The sequence below is a fragment of the Rhinoraja longicauda genome, chromosome 5 (genome assembly GCF_053455715.1).
Source record: "Rhinoraja longicauda isolate Sanriku21f chromosome 5, sRhiLon1.1, whole genome shotgun sequence".
Lineage (NCBI taxonomy): Eukaryota > Metazoa > Chordata > Chondrichthyes > Rajiformes > Arhynchobatidae > Rhinoraja > Rhinoraja longicauda.
The window spans coordinates 31,904,472-31,929,033 of NC_135957.1; the positions used below are offsets into that span (position 1 = coordinate 31,904,472).

A 24,562-nucleotide genomic window follows, 5' to 3' on the forward strand; every position below is an offset into this window, starting at 1 on the left:
AAATAGGAACTGGTGTGAGAGGGGAGTGAATACCGAATTTAAAGTGTTATATATGAATGCGCGAAGTATAAGAAATAAAGTGGATGATCTTGGGGCTCAGTTAGAGATTGGTAGGTATGATGTTTTGGGAATTACAGAGACATGGCTGCAAGAGGATCGGGGCTGAGAACTGAATATTCAGGGTTATACATCCTATCGAAAAGACAGACGGATGGGCAGAGGGGGTGGGGTAGCTCTGTTGGTAAGGAATGAGATCCAGTCCTTTGTGAGGGATGAGATAGAATCAGAAGATGTTGTGTCATTGTGGATAGAACTGAGAAATTGTAAGGACAAAAAGACTCTAATGGGAGTTATCTACAGGCCCCCAAACAATAGCCTAGATATAGGGTGCAAGTTGTATCAGGAGTTAAAATTGCCATGTAACAAAGGTAATGCTACGGTGGTTATGGGAGATTTCAATGTGCAAGTAGACTGGGAAAATCAGGTTGGTACTGGACCCCAAGAAAGGGAGTTTGTGGAGTGTCTCTGAGATGGATTCTTCGAGCAGCTTGTACTGGTGCCTACCAGAGTAAGGCAATTCTGGATTTAGTGTTGTGCAATGAACCGGATTTGATAAGGGAACTCAAGGTAAACGAACCATTAGGAGGTAGTGACCATAATATGATAAGTTTTAACCTGCAATTTGAGAGGGAGATGGTAAAATCAGAAGTGTCAGTATTGCAGTTGAACAAAGGGGACTATGGAGGCATGAGGAGCTGGCCAAAGTTGACTGGAAAGGGACCCTAGCAGGGATGATGGTGGAACAGCAATGGCAGGAATTTCTGGGAATAATCCAGAAGATGCAGGATCATTTCATTCCAAAAAGGAGGAAAGATTCTAAGGGGAGTCAGAGGCAACCGTGGCTGACAAGGGAAGTCAAGGACAATATAAAACGAAAATAGAAGATGTATAATATATCAAAAATGGGTGGGAAGCCAGAGGACTGGGCAACGTTTAACAGAAGGTAACTAAAAAGGCAATACGGGGAGAAAAGATTAAGTACGAAGGTAAGCGAGCCAAGAATATAAAGGAGGATAGTAAAAGCTTGTTTAGGTATGTGAAAAGGAAAAGATTAGTTAAGACAAATGTGGGTCCCTTGAAGACAGAAACAGGTGAATTTATTAGGGGGAACAAGGAAATGGCAGATGAGTTGAACAGGTACTTTGGTTCTACCTTCACTAAAGAAGACACAAACAATCTCAGGAGTACAGAGGATCTTGGGTGACAGAGGAACTGAAGGAAATTCACATTAGTCAGGAAATGGTGTTGGGTAGACTGATGGGATTGAAGGCTGATAAATCCCCAGGGCCTGATGGTCTGCATCCCAGGGTACTCAAGGGGGTGGCTCGAGAAATCATGGATGCATTGGTGATCATTTTCCAATGTTCTACAGATTCTGGATCAGTTCCTGTGGATTGGAGTGTAGTTATTGTTACCCCACTTTTTAAGAAGGGAAGGGAGAAAGAAAGCATAGATCAGTTAGCCTGACATCGATGATGGGGAAGATGCAGGAGTCAATTATTAAAGATATAATAACCGCGCATTTGGGTAGCAGTAACAGGATCAGTCCATGTCAGCATAGATTTACGAAGGTGAAATCATGCTTGACTAATCTTCTGGAATTTTTTGAGGATGTAACAAGTAAAATGGATAAGGGAGAGCCAGTGGATGTAGTGTATCTGGACTTTCAGAAAACCTTTGATAAGGTCCCACACAGGGGATTAGTGGGCAAAATTAGAGCACATGCTCTAATGTATTGTGGGTAAGGTATTGACATGGATAGAAAATTGGCTGGCAGACAGGAAACAAAGAGTAGGAATTAACCATTCCCTTTCAGAATGGCAGGTAGTGACTAGTGGGGTGCCGCAAGGCTCGTTGCTGGGACTGCAGCTATTCTCAATATATATTAATGATTTAGATGAAGGAATTAAAAGTAACATTAGCAAATTGCAGATGATACAAATGGGTGGCAGTGTGAACTGTGAAGAGGATGCTATGAGGATGCAGGGTGACTTGGATAGGTTGGGCGAGTGGGCAGATGCATGGCAGATGCAGTATAATGTGGATAAATGTGAGGTTATCCACTTTGGTGGCAAGAATAAGAAGGCAGATTATTATCTGAATGGTGTCAGGTTAGGAAAAGGAGAAGTGCAACGAGACCTGGGTGTCCTTGTACATCAGTCACTGAAAGTAAGCATGCAGATACAGCAGGCATGAAGACAGCTAATGGCATGATGGCCTTCATAATGAGAGGATTTGAGTAGAGGAGCAAAGAGGTCCTGCAGTTGTGCAGGGCCGTGGTGAGATCACACCTGGAGTATTGTGTGCAGTCTTGGTCTCCTAATTTGAGGAAGGATATTCTTGCTATTGAGGGAGTGCAACGTAGGTTCACGAGGTTAATTCCCGGGATGGTGGGACTGTCATATGATGAAAGAATGAAACGACAGGGCTTGTATGCACTGGAATTTAGAAGAATGAGAGGGGGTCTTATAGAAACATATAAAATTATTAAGGGATTGGACATGCTCGATGTAGGAAACATGTTCCCGATGTTGGGGAAGTCCAGAACCAAGGGACACAGTTTAAGAATAAGGGGTAGGCCATTTAGAACTGAGATGAGGAAAAACTTTTTCACCCAGAGAGTTGTGAATTTGTGGAATTCTTTGCCTCAGAAGGCAGTGGAGGCCAACTCACTGGATGCATTCAAAAGAGTTAGATAGAGCTCTTAGGGCTAGTGGAATCAAGGGATATGGGGAGAAGGCAGGAATGGAGTACTGATTGTGGATGATCAGCCATGATCACATTGAACCGGCCAACATGTCCCAGCTATACTAGTCCCATGTTTGGTCCATATCCCACAAAAACCTGTCCTATCCATGTACCTGTCCATTTCTTAAATGTTGGGATAGTCCCTGCCTCAACTACCTCCTCTGGCAGCTTGTTCCATACACCCACCACCCTTTGTCTGAAAAAGTTATTCCTCAGATTCCTATTAAATCTTTTCCCTTTCACAAACCTACGTCCTCTGGTCTGTTCACCTACTCTGGGCAAGAGACTAGACTTGAAATGGCTCGATTGTAATCATGTATTGTCTTTCCACTGACTTCTTCTTTCGTGTCCTTCATCTATGTTTCAAATGTTGGATAGCACGCAACAAACTCTTTTCACTGTACCTTAGCACACATGGCAATAAACTATACTGAAACTGAACTGCACTAAATAAGAGTAAATGGATTTTTAAGTAGATGTAAATTAATGCAAAATGATATCAGCAATATAAACACGTATAAAATGCATAAATATTTAACTCTTCATCCATAAGTCTTGGAAAGTTCAACCTTAAAAGAACATGATCAGATAATTCCTTTTATGGAAGACCAATACAAATATTTTTCCAATGTGACCACAGAACCTGAGGAGACAAATACAAAACTAATCTCTAATTTTGCTGACATTAAACAAATTTATTTCTTCAGTATGTAATAGAAAAGTAGAATAAAATATGCAGAATTTACGTAACAGTATTTTGATTAATCTTGGTTAATGTTCATACCTTTAGGTTATAAGCTACCCAAGTGGAATAAAAGGTGCTGTTTCTCCAGTTTTTATGTAGCCTCAATCTGGTAATGGAGGAGGCCCAGGACAGAAAGGTCAGAATGGGAATGGGAAAAGCAGTTAAAATGGTTAGCAACTGGAAGATCCAACAGGCCTTGGCAAACCGAGCACAAATGTTCAGCAAAATAGTCAACTAATCAATGCTTCGTCTAGGAGGTGACATCAGGAGCATGAAATGCAGTCTCATGAGATTAGAAGAGGTGCCTGTGAACTCTTTCTCACTTTGTCTCATCCAAGTGAAAGAGAGGTTCACATGCACCTTCACAATATCAAACTTGGTTATTCTTTGGGACCAAAGTAGGAGCATAGACAGAGACGTTCAATTATTCCAGAAAACAGAAGAAAATTACAATTAAATTACAATTGCTGGTAGGAACGGGTCAGGTGTAATGCAGTTACAGCAGTGTTTCATATCCTAGTTTCATTAGATATTCAAAAGGTGGAAGATTGCACCACGATTTATCGTATCCACTTTTGGCTGCAGTGTTGGCCACTAAAATGCAATAATGCACTGCTTCATTCATCAATTGTATTAATTTATAAAATGTACAAATGTCTGTTAAAATGACTTAGAAGACACTTGCAGAGATACAAAGAGAGGAAAGGTTTAGAAGAATATGGGCTGAATATAGGCAAATAGGACTAGCGTCTTGGTTGGCATGGAAAGTTGGGGTCGAGCGCCTGTTTTCGTGCTATATGACTTTATGTATTTGAGATTCAAAGCAACATGGACGTCATACTAAGCGGGGGACTGGATCCCTGAAATTTAGAGTACATTAATGATTTTTTTCAATACTACATGGATAACCTTCAGAATGCAATATTCATCTCTACCAAGAGCACTTCCCATTGACATTTGTTTCATTGTCATTAGTGAGTATCCAGTTATTTTAATCTTTTGGGCATTAGTGTGCGTTGGAATGGGGGGAGTTGGGGATTGGTCAACATTAATTGAAAAATGAAGTGGATCATCTCAGTAACTGATAGACAAATAGACAATAGGTGCAGGAGTAGGCCATTCGGCCCTTCGAGCCAGCACCACCATTCAATGTGATCATGGTTGATCATTCTCAATCAGTACCCCGTTCCTGCCTTCTCCCCATACCCTCGACTCCGCTATCTTTAAGAGCTCTATCTAGCTCTCTCTTGAAAGCATCCAGAGAATTGGCCTCCACTGCCTACTGAGGCAGAGAATTCCACAGATTCACAACTCTCTGGCTGAAAAGGTTTTTCCTCATCTCCGTTCTAAATGGCCTACCCCTTATTCTTAAACTGTGGCCCCTGTTTCTGGACTCCCCCAACATTGGGAACATGTTTCCTGCCTCTAACGTGTTCAATCCCTTAATAATCTTATATGTTTCAAGAAGATCCCGTCTCATCCTTCTAAATTCCAGTGTATACAAGCCTAGTTGCTCCAGTCTTTCAACATACGACAGTCCTGCCATTCCGGGAATTAACCTAGTGAACCTACGCTGCACGCCCTCAATAGCAAGAATATCCTTCCTCAAATTTGGAGACCAAAACTGCACACAGTACTCCAGGTGTGGTCTCACTAGGGCCCTGTACAACTGCAGAAGGACCTCCTTGCTCCTATACTCAACTCCTCTTGTTATGAAGGCCAACATTCCATTGGCTTTCTTCACGCCTGCTGTACCTGCATGCTTCCTTTCAGTGACTGATGCACTCGGACACCCAGATCTCGTTGTACGTCCCCTTTTCCTAACTTGACACCATTCAGATAATAATCTGCCTTCCTATTCTTATCACCAAAGTGGATAACCTCACATTTATCCACATTAAACTGCATCTGCCATGCATTTGCCCACTCACACAACCTGTCCAAGTCACCCTGCAACCTCATAGCATCTTCCTCACAGTTCATACTGCCACCCATTTGTGTCTTCATCAAATTTGCTAATGTTACTTTTAATCTCTTCATCCAAGTATTTAATGTATATTGTAAATAGCTGCGGTCCCAGCACCGAGCCTTGCGATACCCCACAAGTCACTGCCTGCCATTCTAAAAAGGACCCATTTAGCCCCACTCTTTGCTTTCTGTCTGCCAACCAATTTTCTATCCATGTCAGTACCCAACCCCTAATACCATGTGCTGTAATTTTGCCCACTAATCTCCTATGTGGGACCTTGTCGAAGGCTTTCTGAAAGTCAAGGTACATTACATCCACCGGCTCTCCCCTATCTTTTTTCCTAGTTACATCCTCAAAAAATTCCAGAAGATTAGTCAAGCATGATTTCCCCTTCATAAATCCATGCTGACGAGGAAAGATCCTGTTACTGCTATCCAAATGCTCCGCAATTCCATCTTTGATAATTGACTCCACCAACTTCCCCACCACTGATGTCAGACTAACTGGTCTATAATTTCCTGTTTTCTCTCTCCCTTCTTTCTTAAAATGTGGGATAACATTAGCTACCCTCCAATCCACAGGAACTGATCCTGAATCTATAGAACATTGGAGAATGATCACCAATGCATCCACGATTTCTAGAGCCACCTCCTTAAGTACCCTGGGGTGCAGACCGTCAGGCCCTGGGGATTTATCAGCCTTCAGTCCCATCAGTCTACCCAACACCATTTCCTGCCTCATGTGAATTTCCTTCAGTTCCTCGGTCACCCTAGGATCTCTGGCCACTAGAACATCTGGGAGATTGTTTGTATCGTCTTAGTGAAGACAAATCCAATGTAATCCAATCCAACTCGTCTGCCATTTCCTTGTTCCCCATAATAAATCACCTGCTTCCTTCTTCAAGGGACCCACATTTGCCTTAACAATTTTTTTTCACTTCACGTACCTAAAGAAACTTTTACTAAATGGTTGCATGAGGAGGCCAAATGCTGGGAAGAATCCAGCAACTCATAATCTGATCCCCCCCTCACAATCCTCCACAATCATCCACAAGGCACCGTCACAAATCCTACAGAATAAATGCAGCTTCAGCAATGATAAACAATTTCAACACCATTCACAATCCAGTCTATATGAACTGCACCAAAAACAACATAATAAATATTCACTGTTTCCATATCTGGCATATGGTGGTTGCAGTGTAAACCATCCGCAAAATACATTACAACTGTCAATTTATGCAAGATCAGACACTTTGCATGTGGAAATGCCAGAACCTCCAAGATGTTGATTAGGAAATACTTTGCCATTCCTTCATCATCACTGGATATTGTAACTCGTTACCGAATATAATCGTCGGATTATCTTCAACAGACAAAACCCGTTCTAGAGGAATATGTCACTATCTTCTCTGTTACCTTTTCCCTTCAAGTGTTTATTCAATTCTCTTTTGAATGCTATTCTTTATTTTTTTCAATCACCAAAATTGCTTGTCTTCATAATCTGCCAATAGAAATAGTTTCTCCTTTCTTTATCAATACATGATTTTTGACAGTGCAGTATAATCTCATTCACCAATAAGTATTGGGTAGGGTGGTAGTGTTGGTTATTAGGAAACCTTCGTTCCTATTAAAATATCAAAAAGTACCATTCAATGTCATGGGCTACATTGCATTTGAAAATATATTTTATTTTTATTTTCTCTTCACTAATTGCATGTTTTCTCTCAGGTACACATCACTCACTGAGTGACACAAGGAACTGCAGAATCTTGAACAAAAACACAAAGTGCTGGAGTAACTCAGCAGGTCAGACAGCATCTCTTTTTTTCACCCGCCTCTCTTCTCTGTGCACCATCTGGATGCACACCCATTTTTCCCACTATCCTGCCCCTAGTACCCCTCCTCCCTCCTGCCCCGTTCCCTTCACCTACATCTTTGCTTCTGCCTCTTCTCCTCTTATTGCACAGAATTTGTGTCCATCCCATCTCTCTCCTTGTTCTCAGCAGATACTGCCTTACCCTCTGAATTACTCCAGCACTTAGATGTTTTTACTCACTGAGTAATCATTTGCGTGTTTTCTTTGGCAGTGAGACATTGGATTTTTGATCAGGGGCATCTTGGATCTATGTTTGGTTGTGCTTTAGGAATGAACACATAGTTTTCTTTTCTCCTGAAGCTCCAATGACCTTTTGATGAAGTGTTGCATATATGCACAATAATGCATTGTAATTAATGCATATCCAGCATCTGAAGTGAGAAATTGTGGAAACATAGCAGATACTGCAAATGAAGCAGCCCATATCTGCATGCAGCAAGACAACATGCAGGCAGTCTAACCACCTACCTTTGACATGCAATGGCACTTTCTACACTAAGTGCCCCACCACAAACTCTGCTGTACCGCCCACATAAATACTGTGGTTACAAGCACAGGCCAAAGGCTGGTTATGCAGAAGCAGGAGATTCACTTCCTGACACCCAAGGCCATTCTACCATCTCCAAGACACAAGTCTGGGCCGTGATGAACCCCCCCCCAACTTGCCTGGATAAATGCAGCTCCAATTACTATCAAGAAACTTGACATCATTCAGGACTTATCAGCCTGCTTGATTAGTGCCCTGTCCATCTCCCTAAACATTTATTCTCTCGTCTAATAGCATGTAGCTAATAAATATTTATTGTGGTGTTTTTTAACTTTAAAATGCACTCCAGTTACTCATCCGAGCTAAGAGAGCTTCTACTAAAACTACACATGAACCACCAAGGGGAACAAAGGCAGTAGGTGCATTGGAACACCCATACCCGCAGGATTTCTCCAAAGTCACTCACAATTCTGACTTGAACGTCCTTCATCATTGCTGGCTCTGAAACCTGGAATTTCCCACTCAACAGCACCATGGAAACACCTTCAGCAGAAGAAATTCAGGAAAGCAGCTTACCACCATCAGGAGGAGCACCAAGAGCTGGATAATACATAGAGGCACATAGCAAGGAAATGGGCCATTTGGCCCAACTTGTCCATGCTGCCTAAAATGCCTCATTTAAGCTCATCCCATTTGCCAGCGTCTGACACATATCCCTCTAAACTTTGTCTATCCATGTACCTGTTCAAACATCTTTTAAATATTGTTATTTAACCTTCCCTAACCACTTCCTTTGACAAACAGCAATGGACCCAGCACCAATCCCTGAGGCACAGGCATTCAACCCTTCCACTACCACTCTGTTGCCTACCGTTAAGCCAGTTAGCAAGCTCTCCCTCGATCACCTGGGATCTAACCTTCCAGAGCAGCCACTATTCAGAACCTTATCAAAGGCCTTGCTGAAATCCAGACTATGTTTAGGGGCCTGCCCTCTTCTTGGTTACTTAAAAAAAAAAAAATTCATGAGATACAATCTCCCATGCACAAAATGTTGTCTAACCAGTCATGCCCAGATCCTAGAAATTACTCATTTTAATATGATTAACCTAAAGGCTCTAGCCCTGCTGTGAAACATGCAAGCCTTTGTAGAGCGCAGTTAGAATGCTTTCCCTCCCCACTTCGTCTATTCAAAATTAACAATGTTGGATTTAAATTGCTTTAGAATCTTTCTTCAAAAGTCTTTTGGATTGTACCGGGCCCTGGTGAGACCGCACCTGGAGTACTGTGTGCAGTTTTGGTCTCCAAATTTGAGGAAGGATATTCTTGCAATGGAGGGCGTGCAGCGTAGGTTCACTAGGTTAATTCCCGGAATGGCGGGACTGTCGTATGTTGAAAGGCTGGAGCGATTGGGCTTGTATACACTGGAATTTAGAAGGACGAGGGGGGGATCTTATTGAAACATATAAGATAATTAGGGGATTGGACACATTAGAGGCAGGAAACATGTTCCCAATGTTGGGGGAGTCCAGAACAAGGGGCCACAGTTTAAGAATAAGGGGTAGGCCATTTAGAACGGAGATGAGGAAGAACTTTTTCAGTCAGAGAGTGGTGAAGGTGTGGAATTCTCTGCCTCAGAAGGCAGTGGAGGCCAGTTTGTTGGATGCTTTCAAGAGAGAGCTGGATAGAGCTCTTAAGGATAGCGGAGTGAGGGGGTATGGGGAGAAGGCAGGAACGGGGTACTGATTGAGAGTGATCAGCCATGATCGCATTGAATGGCGGTGCTGGCTCGAAGGGCTGAATGGTCTACTCCTGCATCTATTGTCTAAAAAAAAAAAAATTGAGGCCAAAGTGGGAACTACATACTCTTTCCCAGTTGGGGTGGAATGGGGCTACGGGGCAGGGTAGTTTGTGAAGCATAGGCTCACTTAATCTCACTCTTAACTTATGAAGTGGGAGAACATTTGCTGGAGATTACTCAGCATTTTCCCAATTTTTATGTTGTGAGTTAGGTACCAGTTCCCTCTCCTTAAATATGTACTTCTTTCCAATTTGTTTTAACCCTTTTTTTAAAATCTGAGAAGAGTTGAAAAGAATGTGGGAAAAATAAAAATGTAAGAAATTATTAGATGGGTTATTGATAGTCAGTGCTCACTATGAGTCAACCAGCCTTTATGCATGATGAATCTCCCTCTCGCACTTTAAGTTTATTATGTCACACGTACCAAGGTACACTGAAAAGATTTATTTTGTATGATATCCAAACAGATCAGATTACCCATATATACCTACATTCAAGTCAAACTCAAGTACAATAAATAGAGCGAAGTGGAAGATACAGAGTGCAGAATATAGTTTTCAGCATTGTAGCACACCAGTTCTATAGATGAAGTCCAATGTTCTCAATGGGGTAGAGGTGAATTGGACAGTACCCAGCTTGTGGAAGGACTGCTCAGAAGCTGGATAACGGAGGTGAAGAAGCTGTTCCTGAATCTGCTGGTATGTGCTTTCAAGCTTCTGTACCTTCTGACGGATGGCAGCAGGAAGAAGGAATGACCGGGGTAGGACAAATCATTGATTATATTTGCTGCTTTTCCAAGGCAGTGTTTCGTGTAGATGGAGTCAACGGTGGGAAGTCTGGTCTATGTGATGGACTGGGTTACATGTACAACTCTCTGTAATTTCTTGCGGTCTTGGGCAGAGCTGTTCCCAAACCAAGCTGTAATGCAACCTGACAGTATGCTTTTTCTGGTGCATCCATAGAGGTTTGTAACGGTCACTGGAGACATGCTGAATTTCCTCAGTCCATCTTTGAACCCTCTTTACTTTCAAAATACTACTCTAGCTTAATTTTGGAATATACAGTCACTTCTCTACTTTCTTCCTTTAGCACTTTGCTTGAATTACTCGAGTTGAATTTCTAAGCTGCAATGAATGTGAAACGCCCCTATCAATACGTGACTCATACTGATATCTATTCATTTTTCACAACCTGCCTGGAATCTTTGACTTAATCCTCGTGGTATTCCTCTCCTCCATTTTCGAATTAGATGGGTCCACCTTCAAATGGTACTAGTATTATCATCATACGTAAAGCTCTGATAGCTTACCTGGTGATGTCTGTAATTTGCACTTACCTTGGGATCCTGTTTCCACACTTCCCGGAGTCTCAGATTCTTTCCCACTTGCTGGGGTCCTATTTCCATGCTCTTCGAGCATTCATAGTGTCAGATGGCATGGAAACAGACCCTTTGGTCCAAGTCGTTCATGCCAATCAAGATACCACATCTAAGCTGGTCCTCTCACTACATTTTAAACTTTCCCCCTGAAATTTCCCTATCCATGTTCCTGCACAAATTTATTTTAAATATTGTTATTGTACCTGCCTCAACTACATCCTCTGCAGCTTCTTCCATATACCTACCATCCTTTTTGTGAAAATGTTGCCCTCTCAGGTTCATATTAAATCTTTCTCCTCTCACCTTAAATCTATTCTCTCCAGTTCTTAATTCCCTACCCTGGATAAAAAAACTCCGTGCGATGGGAAATCTATTCCCCATATGATTTTATACAACTCTGTAAGATCACCCCTCAGCGTCTTTCACTGTAAGGAATAAAGTCCTAGCCAGTCTGACCTCTTCCAATAGCTCAGGCACACGAGTCCTGGTAACATCCTTGGCAATCTTCTCTGCACTCTTTCCAGCACTTACCGGGGCCCCTGTTCCTGTGCTCCCTATGCAATCACTCGGACCCCGGTTCCCACTCAGCTGCTAGGTCACTGGGATGCCAGGTCTCATGCTTTAAACTCACCTGTCTCTATTGGCCGCACTTCCCTGAAACTTACCTACTCCTGCATCACGTTTTCGTGAAACTTACATGGTACATTGAAATGTTAATGTAACACATTTTTATCAAGTGAATTAAAGAAGTGTTGATGTAGTGCTCAAATAACATCCAATAGTCTGGAAAAGCTGTTAGCCTGGCACCACCAAAATCCTATTGGATGAACTTTATTTAATGATCATCAGAGAATTGCTTTCAGTCAGAGGTGTACCAGTGCAAGGTACAGTGAGAGTGCAAATAGGCCACCTCCAACAAAACCCCTCCCTCCAATCGTGTGAGAAATACATATGATAGGAGGTAAGAGTGGGACAACTGTTAGAGCTGCTACCTCATAGCTACAGCAATCCGGATTCAATCCTGACTTCATCGTTGTCTGTGTGGAGTTTGCATGTGTATTTTCTTGTGTTCCTGAGTTTGACAGCAGAGGTGGTTCCCGCCCACGTCCTGAAGACGTGCAGGTTGGTGGGTTAATTGGCAACTGTAAGAAAGCTTACAGTTGCCAATTAGCGTGCAAATGAGTGGAAGAATCTGAGTGGCGTTAGTGCGAACATGTGGAGATTAGATATAAGAAAAGTTAGTGGGGAAATGGGATTGTTCTGATCCAACATGGATTCGGCAGGCCTAATTGCTTCCTACATTGTAAGGAAATAATGTTATAAGGAGATAAAGTTAAGAACCTGGACGTTCGCCCCTCCAAAACTTGGCGAAATATACTTTATCTAACAGGGCACGACTCTTGTAATGGTTGGCACCTCTGATTGAACAAATTGATCCATACACTCTAACGTTTACACAAATGAAGGACCACACGGTCACCCGGTTTCTCAGGATACATCCTCGACTAGCACTCCCGTCAGAAATCGTGTTGTAACTTCCTCGCCCAGTACTCGACGTTGCATCACCTGGGGCGAGTGGCAAATTGGGAGCGGTTTACAAGTCACAATCTGGAATAATTTACCTACACGTCACCCATGACTAAGCGACAGGAAATTATTATGCAAACAATTTAATAATAACGGGAGAACGTTTCCGACCTCTGTGTATCTAAGTTCCTTTGTTCACAGAAATCTCGGAGTGGACACAGGTGAGCTTGCTGAATCGCGCCAGCTTGCCAACAGTTGTCAACGTCGTTGCTATTGGCGTTTGCTTTGATTTGTTTAGTTTATGCAAGGTGTTTCTTTGGGAATTGTTTAAAAAAAAAAAGCAATCCGATCCAATATTAAACGAATGAAGTTTCAACGCATTTACCCTTGGCCCATCCTACTCTCAGTGAAGCCTACTGCAACTGTCCGTTGCTGAAAACCCTGTCGTTGCGGACCCAGCCACCGGCTCCTCCTCCCTGGCAACAAGTGAATCAAAGGGAAGGCGGGCGGGCGCGCGCCTCGCCGTTGGCCAGACAGATCATTCTCGCGCCTGCGCCTTGCAGTCTTCCCGCCTCAGCGAGGGGTAAAGAAAAGAAATCCTGGGATTTCACACCTTCCAAAACATCTCTTAAGTCCCCCTCTCCCCTGACTCTCAGTCTGAAGAAGGGTCTCGACCCGAAACGTCACCCATTCCTTCTCTCCAGGGATGCTGCCTTGTCCCGCTGAGTTACTCCAGCTTTTTCGCGTTTTCGTCCTGGGAGCGGGACAGGCGGCGGCCGCGCACTCATCGACCACCACCCCCGTGTCAGGGCCGGGCGCTGTGAGCGCGAGCTGTGTGTGAGCGCGCGCGGATAGCCGGTGCGTGAACGCGAACGCGCGGATAACCGGTACGTGAGCGCGCGTGTGCGAACGTGAGCGCGCGGAGGGCTGGTGCTGGACTTCGGTTGGCGATCACCGCCGCGCGCACGGAGCTCCAATGTGAAAAGGGCCATCGCAGGCGCGAGCGGAGCGAGTGAACGAGCGAGCGCAAGGAAACCGGAGCGCGTTCCCTGCCGGCCGGGAGGAAAGAAAGAGAAAAGAGCTGCCATGCCGGACCAGATCACAGTGTCGGAATTCGTAGCGGAGACGAACGAGGACTACAAATCCCCCACCGCTTCCAGCTTCACCACCAAGATGAGCCAGTGCAGGAACACGGTGGCTGCCTTGGAGGAGGTAAGGTGCAACAGCACTCCCCAGCAACCCCCTCCCTTCCCCGGGAAACTTCTTCTCCCAGCCGGCCGCCACTGATTGACAATACTTTCCTGTCTGATCCCGTTCACCGCCGGCTCTACCCGGCTCCGCTCTCCTCGCCTCCCTCGGCATCCCTCCTGCTCCCCTGCCTTGGCGGAGAGTCGGTCCCCGGAGCTCCGGGTCTGGCCCAAGGCAGGGTGGCGAGCCGGGCACAAACCCCTGTTAGTCTCTGAAACCTGACGGGAGGGCAAAGTACAAGTCTTTCCCAGGAGGGGGGGGGGGGGGGGCGACGTGATGGTCCCCTGTGTTAGAAAAGGACAACAATGTATTTTGTCAAGGGGCACACGACAAGTGGATGCCTGCACCCCTTCGTGTTCTGTACTGACAATGATTTAAGTGGAGTTTTTTTTCTGTCCTTCATTTGAGATGATGCATCCGTGAATGTTTTCCTTTAGATATGTGTTCCAATTAATTCTTGAGCTGGATTGTTTTTTGGGGAGAGTCAGTTCAGGTTTGAACCGACAGGGTAATGGGTGATTAAATAAACTTACTTTGCGTGTGCGGTATTCTCAATGAAAGAGAAACTCTCCCAAAGCGCATTGTTCACAGTTTTAAGGATCGAAACAACTCCACCTCGAGAAATATTTTTTCTTCGGTTTGGGTATTTTTCTTTGCTGGCCTACTATTATAGGCGACTAGTTGTATAATTATGTTTTGTTAAAGGGGAATAATTCCCGACTGCACCACAAAAACAAGACTGGAGAAAAATGATGCTTTGTTCGGGGAAAAAAGACCTGAAACATGTTGAAACCAATACATAATTAACATGTGGAAAAATAAGCTTACTTTTATACCTTTATGTCTCATCCAAAATTCGGCGTGTTCAATAAAGTTTTATATTCACAAAATTTGATTTGCAGCGAATTTGACAAAAAAACACCAAGTCATGTCTTGTAAATTTTCCCAGTTATGAAGACCTTAAACGTAACTTTGTTTCTTTCTGTACAGGTGTTGCCTTCCAACATTTTCTGTTTTTTATTGTATTTGAATTGGTGGAACCTCTTTTCCTAACAGTTTCGATTAACCATCAAGTGACATTTAAAAATAAATATTACACAAATAGCAATACAAACAGCAGTAAAAGTTTAGTACACAATTGTAAATCAGCTAACAAAAGATGTGAAAAGAAAGTGAGACTCTGCTCATGTTATTCCATTGGTCTTGATGTACTCCATCTTTGCAGTCGAAGACATTGATAAAATGGGGGCAAGTGTTTTGTTTAGAGGCCAATAAAGTTTGCAAATAACTTTTAAATAACAATTTTGCAAAATTGTATTTCAGTAATCAATGTTTTTGTTTAGTGTTGATAATAACGTTGTTACTTATATCTTTTCAAGTATCACATTTGCTTATAAGGTCAAAGGAAACAAAATCTGCAGAGGTACAGAATTTGAAATAAAAAGCGACATAGATGTAAATGCTCAAGAGATCAGGCAGCAGTTGTGCACTTTTTTGACATGATATATTCCTGAATAATTTTTCATGTCTTAACTAGTCTTAATTTGAATTTTGCTTGTGTATAATGTGGAAAAATTGTACTTCGTTTGACTGCATCGTGAAATGTACTTCCTTCTAAGGAAGATGGGTTAATTAACATTTGGATTACTTTAAAGAGTATTTCATTTATTGAATCTAGGCCACCCCATTCCCCTTTTCATTAGAACTGTAAACAACGAGCTTCACTCATTGTGCTGCCTCATTTAGTTTATATTCTTGGATTTATTCAGTAGTATACAGGAAATGTGTGTAAGGAAAGGAACTTGATAACATACTTATTTGACAGCCATTGGTTTTCTGTGCACCACTTTGCGATTATTCTTAGCAAAGTTGCAACTTGCTTCTGTGCTTATTTTCTAAATGTTTTCTGGAAAATGACGTTGATGAGCAACGACAGTAGCAAAAATAGTTCACAAAGAAAGACTGTTATCTGTTGAAATTCAACAGAAGCATGTATTATTGAGAGTAAGGTGATGTGAGCTACTGACCAAGTCATCATTCATAATTATGATGGATTGGAGATGTGTTGCAAATCATTTATTTAAAAAAAAATGGCCAAATAGAAAATATATTTTAGTCATTTCTCCATGTAAAAATACTTTTTGGGGAAAAATTATGTAATCTATTATATGGTCATCTTGAATACCACAGGGATCTCTTTCCAGCATACATATTATCAGTTGTCATGTCTTTTACTTCACAGAATATTGGGAATCCTTTGTTCAGTGTGTTACTTATTGGTACAGAAAATTACCTCCTGTGGTTATGGCTCCCAGATGCTGGCCTAATTGTGTAAGCTTGTGTGTTATAACTTAGTGGAGGATACTAGAATATAATATTGCAGTATAAATAAGTGATCTTGGATGCGTGATTCATAACACACAACAGATAATGATGGTGTTTAGTACGATATTTTCCAGCAGGCATCCATTCTGGCCAAATGTGATCTATCATCTCATTGTTTGAAAAAATTTCTAGAAAATTAGCAAGCCGGAGAGATTTGTATTGCAACAGCATATTTGTTGATTTTGAAACATATACATGCTAGAATGTAGTTCAATCAATAAATATATTAAAGTAAATAAGGTGGATCATTGGTGAGCTCTGAGTTCTGTTTGGTTACTGGCACCACGCAAACAAAGGATGAACTTTGACCAGACATGTAGAATTCATATCCTACAAACTGGAAACTAAAATTGCAGCATATTTGCAGACACATTTTCAAAACAAGTCAAGTCAAATTTATTTGTCACATACACATACTGTGCATTGAAATGAAAGTGGCAATGCCTGCGGGTTGTGCACAAAAAAGAATTACAGTTACAGCATATAAATAAATAAACAACATTAGCTAGTGGAGGTCAATTTATGAAATTGAGTACATGGATGTCATTATATTGCACCTTTACTAGGTGGAACTAATAGCTGACTAATTAGTACTCCTTGGCCTGGATTTGTATTGTAGAAGAATTACAGTAATTAAAATTGATCTTTATAAAATCTGTACTTGGTCTTGCCTCCTATTGTGCTGCAGTTATTTCTGTTGCATTTTGGAAGGAATTTCTGGGCACACTGTTTTAGATGTTTTATTGTGTTTGAGATATAGTAAAATACTTGCATATTTAATAACACATTAACAATTTATCTGCATCTTTAGCCTTTATCTTAATTTGTAGTTTTAATTGTATGCTGATTATTTCTCATTTATTTGCAACCTTCAGCACCTCACTATTTGCATGCCTTATAACACTGAGACCTAACTCATCATCACTTGCATAATTAATTTCCTCTCTCCTCAACCGTATCATGGACCTTTCTGTTTTCTACTCATTCCTTTTGATCTTAACTTTCTTTGCCCCTGCCTCCGAGGCTGAGGAAACAGCATTTTCTGTTTTATGATGAAACTGTTATTTGTTCTTTTCATTGAGGTTGATTACTCCATATTTAACACGAGAGGATAGATGATGCTCAGTCATCGACGATTCGAGTCTGAGATTTGAGCAATATTTGGGTTATTGGGTTCAAGTGTTAAAATGTGCACACATCATAGACTTGGCCATGATTTATATCAGAGCAGGTATTGGGTCGAGAGCAGGTGAATGCATACAACATTTTTACCTTACTGTTATTTTTACCATGTGTCTTAATCCACATTCCCCCCCCCCCCCCCCATTTTACTTCAGCTCCTACCTTGTTCATTGCTTGACCTGTTCATTCCCTTTGCTGATACTGCATCATCGTCATTGCTTGCTTTCCCACCCAGGTTTGTTTTATGCTAAGATTACGGATTAGGTCATAAGAGAATGCAGATGCTGGAATCTTGAGTAAAAAAACTGCTGAAGGAACAAGGCGGATCAGGCAACATCCGTGGAGGGAAATAGACATGTGACCCTTTTGATTGGGGCTCTTCTTTAGTCTGAAGAATCGTGATTCAAAATGCTATTTGTCTGTCTCTTTCCCCAAATGCTGCCTGACCCGCTGTGTTCCTCCAGCAGTTTGTTTAAAAAAATATATGAATGAGGTACTGAACTTAACTTTCAATGAATTCCCACAGGATATCCAATTGTGGAAGTTTATGAATTTAAATATTTACTGTATTATTGATTTTGACCCTGGTTGTTATTAAATATTAATTTAGATCATCTTTAAATTTCTGTTGTAATACCTTTAAGCAATATTTAATCACAATTACTGTTAAAGCTATAATATTGTATAAATGTAAAAGTAGAAAGCCTAAAATGAAATTTTGTTTGACCTATTGGTTTTTTCCCCAAGTCTTTTCGGGCAAGATTTTTACATCAGAATGGAATAGACCTTTTTTTCAATCATTTAATTGAAAGTCTTTTTTTTAAAGAATATTCTCCTATTTTGAGGCTGGCAATTTCTGCTGATTGTACCAGATGATAAATCGTGCAATGGGCTAACCTTCCTGATAAGTGATGGATGCCCTCAAGAATGGACTGACGGCACTGCATAAGCTGAGAGATGATTTTTGAAGTATTAGTGGGATCGTACAATAAACATTGCTCAACTTGTTAACTCAAATTAGTATCTTTGGGTCGTTATAGATGACAGCACAGTCCTTTTGTGGCTGTGTTGTGATGGTTGAAAGAGCATCATGTTGTCATTCCTAATATAGATTAAATGTGGTATGCATAGAACATTTTTTTCATTTTGACTGGATAAAGTACTCCCAAATTTTCTCCTTAGAAAATTTGTTGCGTTTCCTTATCCTGGTGAAACTTTTGATGTGCAGTGCCAATAATCAAACAGCACCGAGCTCAAAATGGTCTGAAGTCTATGCTCCCAGTATTTACATTCAGATTTTTAATAGAATATATTAGTCAGTGATTTTACTGGCATGACTCTGGGCGTGGTGGGGGAGGGGTGGGGAGAAATGGGAAGAACTCAGAGTTAAAACGCGGGTACCAAAATGACAAACAATAAAATGATAATATTGTAATTTCATAAGGGGGAATAAATAATGTTTTAAAGTAACAAAGGAAAGCCTGAAATAGTCTATCAATCTTTCGCTTGTCATTTCCCTGGATCCTGTCAGACTTTGAAGCATGAATGCAATTCATTGCATTTTAAGATTACACAACTCCATCTCGAGTTCTGGAATTGTATAGATGCCACTATTGGAACATAAATAAAAATGGAAAGAATGCAAAAAGAGCATATGACATTTGTTTCAGCAATGGTGCAATTATGGACCAATTCAAATCCAAGAGATACAGTGCCCTCCATAATGTTTGGGACAAAGACCCATCATTTATTTATTTGCCTCTGTACTCCACCATTTGAGATTTGTAATAGTAAAAAAATCACACGTGGTTAAAGTGCAAATTGTCAGATTTTAATAAAGGCCATTTTTATACATTTTGGTTTCACCATGTAGAAATTACAGCAGTGTTTATACATAGTCTCCCCATTTCAGGGCACCACAATGTTTGGGACACAGCAATGTCATGTAAATGAAAGTAGTCATGTTTAGTATTTTGTTGCATATTTTTTGCATGCAATGACTGCTTGAAGTCTGATTCATGGACATCACCAGTTGCTGGGTGTCTTCTCTGGTGATGCTCTGCCAGGTCTGTATTGCAGCCATCTTTAGCTTATGCTTGTTTTGGGGTCTAGTCCCCTTCAGTTTTCTCTTCAGCATATTAAAAGGCATGCTCAATTGGGTTCAGATCAAGTGACTAATTTAAACACTCAAGAATTAACAATTTTTTAGCTTTGAAAAACCTTTGTTGCTTTAGCAGTGTGTTTGGTATCATTGTCCTGCTGTAGAATGAACCGCCAGCCAATGAGTTTTCAGGCATTTGTTTGAACTTGAGCAGATAGGATGTGTCTATACACTTCAGAATTCATTATGCTACTACCATCAGCAGTTGTATCATCAATGAAGATAAGTGAGCCAGTACCTTCAGCAGCCATACATGCCCAGGCCAAAACACCCCCACCACCATGTTTCACAGATGAGATGGTATGTTTTGGATCTTGGGCAGTTCCTTCTCTCCTCCATAATTTGCTCTTGCCATCACTCTGATATAAGTTAATCTTCATCTCATCTGTCCACAAGACCTTTTTCCAGAACTGTGTTTGCTCTTTTAAGTACTTCTTGGCAATCTGTAACCTGGCTAGTGGTTTGCATCTTGCAGTATAGCCTCTGTATTTCTGTTCATGAAGTCTTCTGCAGACAGTGGTCATTGACAAATCCACACTTGGCTCTTGAAGAGTGTTTCAGATCTGTCGGACAGGTGTTTGGGGATTTTTCTTTATTTCAAGCGAATTCTTCTGTCATCAGCTGTGGAGGTCTTCCTTGGCCTGCAGTCCCTTTGCGATTAGTAGGCTCACCAGTGTTCTCGTTCTTTTTAATGATGTTCCGCACATTTCCCCCACAGAGCCTTGGCGTAAATTTGTGATAGAGAATATATTCTCAATGAATCAAAATGCTACAAGGTCAAGCAATCAAATTCACTAGATCTATATCGTATTTGGGCGAGGGTAAGTGGAAGGTTGGTAATTAAAATCAGACTTCAGTCATGCTCTGTGGGAGAGTTTACCAACCTGAAATTTGTAGCTTATTAAACTTGTAAAGTGATTATTGCCTTATTTTATTCTGTTCATTGTTTATCAAGTGGCAGCCAGCAACAAGACTGATTCTTTTTTGTTTATTATGCAAGGTCTTCAGTGTGATGAGCAATTTTCTGGGTTATTTGTTTACTGTTTAATTGTTAACTGTTTTGGTTGAGAAAAAACAAATGAGTAGGATTGCCAAGTGATCACAGGAAATGGTAGCAGAGGTAGGAGTATTAATTATTGAATCCATGAATACTTTGTTGATTTTTAGATCAAATGTTTATTGGTTTGTAAGGAGTGACCAAGATTTTGGAATTGGTCTAGACATCTTAAATGTTGAAGATGTCTTTTATGGACATGTTTCCTGTCTCTACTGCAGTACCCTTAAATTCTGTAATTGACCTTAATGACTACATTTTCCAGTTTCTCTTTATTCTAATTTTGGATGCTACAGATTAATGTACAATCTGCATACTATGGACCTTGTGGAACCGTAACAACAAGCTGGCTGATTGATTCGGATGATCCAGAGAATTTGGCCTTTCAACATTTCTTGCAACATTTTTAAATTTCTGGGTTTGGAGGCATTGATAGTGCTGTTTTGCTACTAAACCTGTTACTGAAGAATTTCTGAACTGGAAGACCCTATTCTATCAATTACTTGAGGTTCATGGACTTTATATACTTCATGACTATATTGCATTTTTGAAGCAGTTTTCATTATCTTTAAAAAAAAAATGCAACTCTGATGTTTAATTGTTTGGAAATTCCAGTGTTTTGCATCTGCCTTGCTTGTTCGTTGAGTGTAAGCAGGTGCAGCCACGGTTGGGATTTGGTCTGTGGGCCTGGTGTGCTATCAGAAACAGGAACAGTGGTGCGATGGTCCAGGGTGATTGTTTCAACTTGTTTGGTTAGCTGAAACGCACCAGGTTCTATTTCCCCATTTCCTTAAAACTCATAGATTCACTGAAAAAAGAAGCTTGCATAATATGTTAAAAAAAAGTTACAAGTAGGTTGGCAATATTAATAAGAATAATTACCATTAGGCCAGAAAATCTATGTCATAGTTCCCAAGAGTGGTAGATTTTTAGATTTACTGTTTTGCTACTGTTGTAACGGAAGAGGATGTTAAATGGTGTGCACATTGCAAACTTCCCATAAGTAACATTAAGCTAAATGGCGATGTTGTGTGTTTTAGTGATATTTGTTGAAGTATAAATGCTGGCTGCTGATGGAAAATGAACTCCTGTTCATTATTTATTAAGATCATGAGAATTTTAATGCCCAGCTGAAGACATCTGAGACATTGATAGTAATTAACTCATTTAATAGCAGTTTATAAAACCTGTGCAATTGTATTTACTGAGTGTGAAAGGAAAATCAATATTTAAAAAAATGTTTGCAAGTGGCAGGGTTCGATGGCTGATAATACGGAAGTATATCCTGATGAATGTGTTGCTGTGTTCCATTTGTTCTGTGGACTGCAGTGTTTTGTTAATGATGACCAGGTTCAAGGTTGTGTCATCTTTCAAGTCATGGGAAAGAGGTTCCTTTTTATTTACTCTGCAAAAAACCTAAATTATTTTTTATGGGAAGTTTATTGAATCTTCCTGATGTAGAATGAACCAGCAGTACTTCCTCTACTTCAAATAGAACAATCCCATCTTTGCTAAAGCTTGATGCCAAGAATTGGGCAAAATATTATTGCTGTCTCCGAATCTGTGATTCTAAAAGCTACGCTTATCTTTCTTACTTTTGTGCTCTTGCTCTCTATGAAACAAATTTTGCATTAGATTTATCAACTTGTCTTCATTTTCAAAGATTAGTATAAGTGAAACTACATTGATTTCATAAGTCCCTGTTCTTTTAAATCGTGTCATTTAGCACGTCTGCATTAAATTTCATCAAACAGCATAGCAACTCTGCCTAAGCTGCTTCAACTACTAGTTTGATAAAAGTGTATAACATTGAGATGGCAATCAGAAACTCAGCCCATCAATGGATGATTAAAAGAGCAGGGAAACAGATTAAAAGTGATAGGCAAATGGTATCATGGAACTGTGAAAAAGCAAGCTTTTTCTCGTGGGATATGGTTGTGATTAAGAGCTCTCTGCGAGAATGGAGGAAAGGGAATGTGTTGGACTTTAAAAGGACCTTTGGATAGATGTTTGAGAGAAAATCATTTGCTCAGCTCTGTGAAAAGAGCAGGGAATGGACTGCCAGGGTTGCCCTACAAAGTTTAGGCATACACTTGATGGGCAACCATGATTCTAATGGTTGCTTAGCTATTTTTAAATGTACTGCATGTTTTTAGATTATTGGATTATTTAGATTTTAAAGGCACACCATTGGCTGAGACAATTAATTTGATCTTGTTTTTGGACAGTTCCTCAGGATTGAGGTTGCTTTGCTTTCTTTATGGGTTCTGAGGTGACTATTAGTGCCAATGTGGGAACTGCATAGTCTTCCATGGATAGGGCAGGTGGTGCCTGAAGGGATGGATGGACATGTATTTGTGAGGCACTGCTGTTCCTTAGTTACTTATGCAAGTCTATCAGTATTGTGCACTTTCATTCCATGTCTCTGTGCTTTCTGTGAGTTCTTGCAGTTCCACATCTTATTTAATTTTCTTGTAAATTGAAGGTTGTTAATTTTTCACCTTCCAATTTACTATATCTGCCAGCTTCTCAAGTATAAATTAAATTAGGGCAATCAAAGGTGGCAGCCTTGCCATATGCCTGCTAGCATTGCAAACAGTTCCATACAACCACTTGTATTGTTCCTCCACAAGACACCTCTAGGTGTCCTTTTCATTTTCAGCCAAAGTATTTTGTTTTACCATTTGTCAAAAGCTTTTGAAAAATATATGGAATTATGGTCAAGTTCTTGGGTAGTTACTATACAGTGTACACACGATTCAAAAGTTGGCAATTTACTGTTCTTCCAGATGTGAAAGCAGCTTGCTCTTCTACCTTTTACAATATTTATTTGAGGTTTAAGATTATTTAACAATATAATGGATAACTGATCAAAAAACAAAAGTGCATTGTAAATTTGCCTACGCTTAGAAATAGTTATTGTTATTATCTACTGCTATTGATTTAGTATCCTGCATTGGCTAAGTTTTTCTTTTCTCTCTATTGAAGATTTTGTGCAGTATATCATCTGTTGTTTCTTTAATTGCAAATCTGTTATCCAGGCTGGTTTTGTTTTCCCATCTTTGTTTTCATGCTTCTACTTATTATATGTAAACTTTTCTGAGTAGTTCCAGATCCCCTCTCTATCTTTATCTCCTTTATCTATCTTTATCTATATCATGCGTTTCCTTTGCATGTTTATGTCTTGCATTATATTTAGTAAGCAAAGCACCATTTTTATCCGTGACTAGAGTTGAACTTGATTTCTCTTGGATATTGTTTTGTGGTTTTCCAAATATTTTAGAGGTAATCTTTAGGATCCATTTCTCCTTCAGATTTCCTGTTATAAGTTTTCATTGAAATGTTATTTTTCTTAAAATCCTGCTTTTATTGTTGAATCCATTACTTGGTAACATCTGACTCTTAGTTAGTTTTTGCTACTGTTCACCTTCAGTTTTATTTATTGATATAATTTTATGGTCATGGCTAGTTCATACACCAGCTGGTGAGTGCCAAGTCACTCATTGGCAAGTCTGAATTCATGCATTCCAAGATTAGTTTAGTTTAGAGATACAGCGTGGAAACAGGCCCTTCAGCCCATCGAGTCTGCACGAACCAGCATTTCTGGTGTCAATTATGATATTCAGACACCTTGGGCAGTAAGAATATATTTTGTTGGCTTTGAGGTTCTAAATATATTTTGCCTCAGTACATTTGGATGTGACTTGTTTGTAATATCAAGAAAATTTGTCCTTCCTTTATTAATTTATCCATTGCACTTCAACAAACCCAAGGATGTTTCTCATGGAGACATAGAATTAATTGTACAGCATAAAAACAGGTCCTCTGGCTCACAATGTCTATGTTAACCGTTATGCCCATCCTTCCATGCCAACTCATTCAAGCACCTGTTCAGATGCATCTTGAATTTTGCTATTGTGCTCCCATCAAAATGAACAGTCT

The 24,562-nt window shown here is 40.5% G+C and overlaps 1 protein-coding gene across 1 annotated transcript in view; it reads left to right on the plus strand.

Moving 5' to 3' along the window:
- Window positions 1-13,391: 13,391 nt before the first annotated feature.
- Window positions 13,392-24,562, plus strand: part of asap2a (ArfGAP with SH3 domain, ankyrin repeat and PH domain 2a) — a 125,927-nt gene continuing 114,756 nt past the window's right edge. The window contains exon 1 of the mRNA XM_078399241.1: window positions 13,392-13,802. Coding sequence (XP_078255367.1) covers window positions 13,677-13,802 — 126 coding nt within the window. The 5' untranslated portion in view covers window positions 13,392-13,676. The remainder of the gene's footprint in view (window positions 13,803-24,562) is intronic.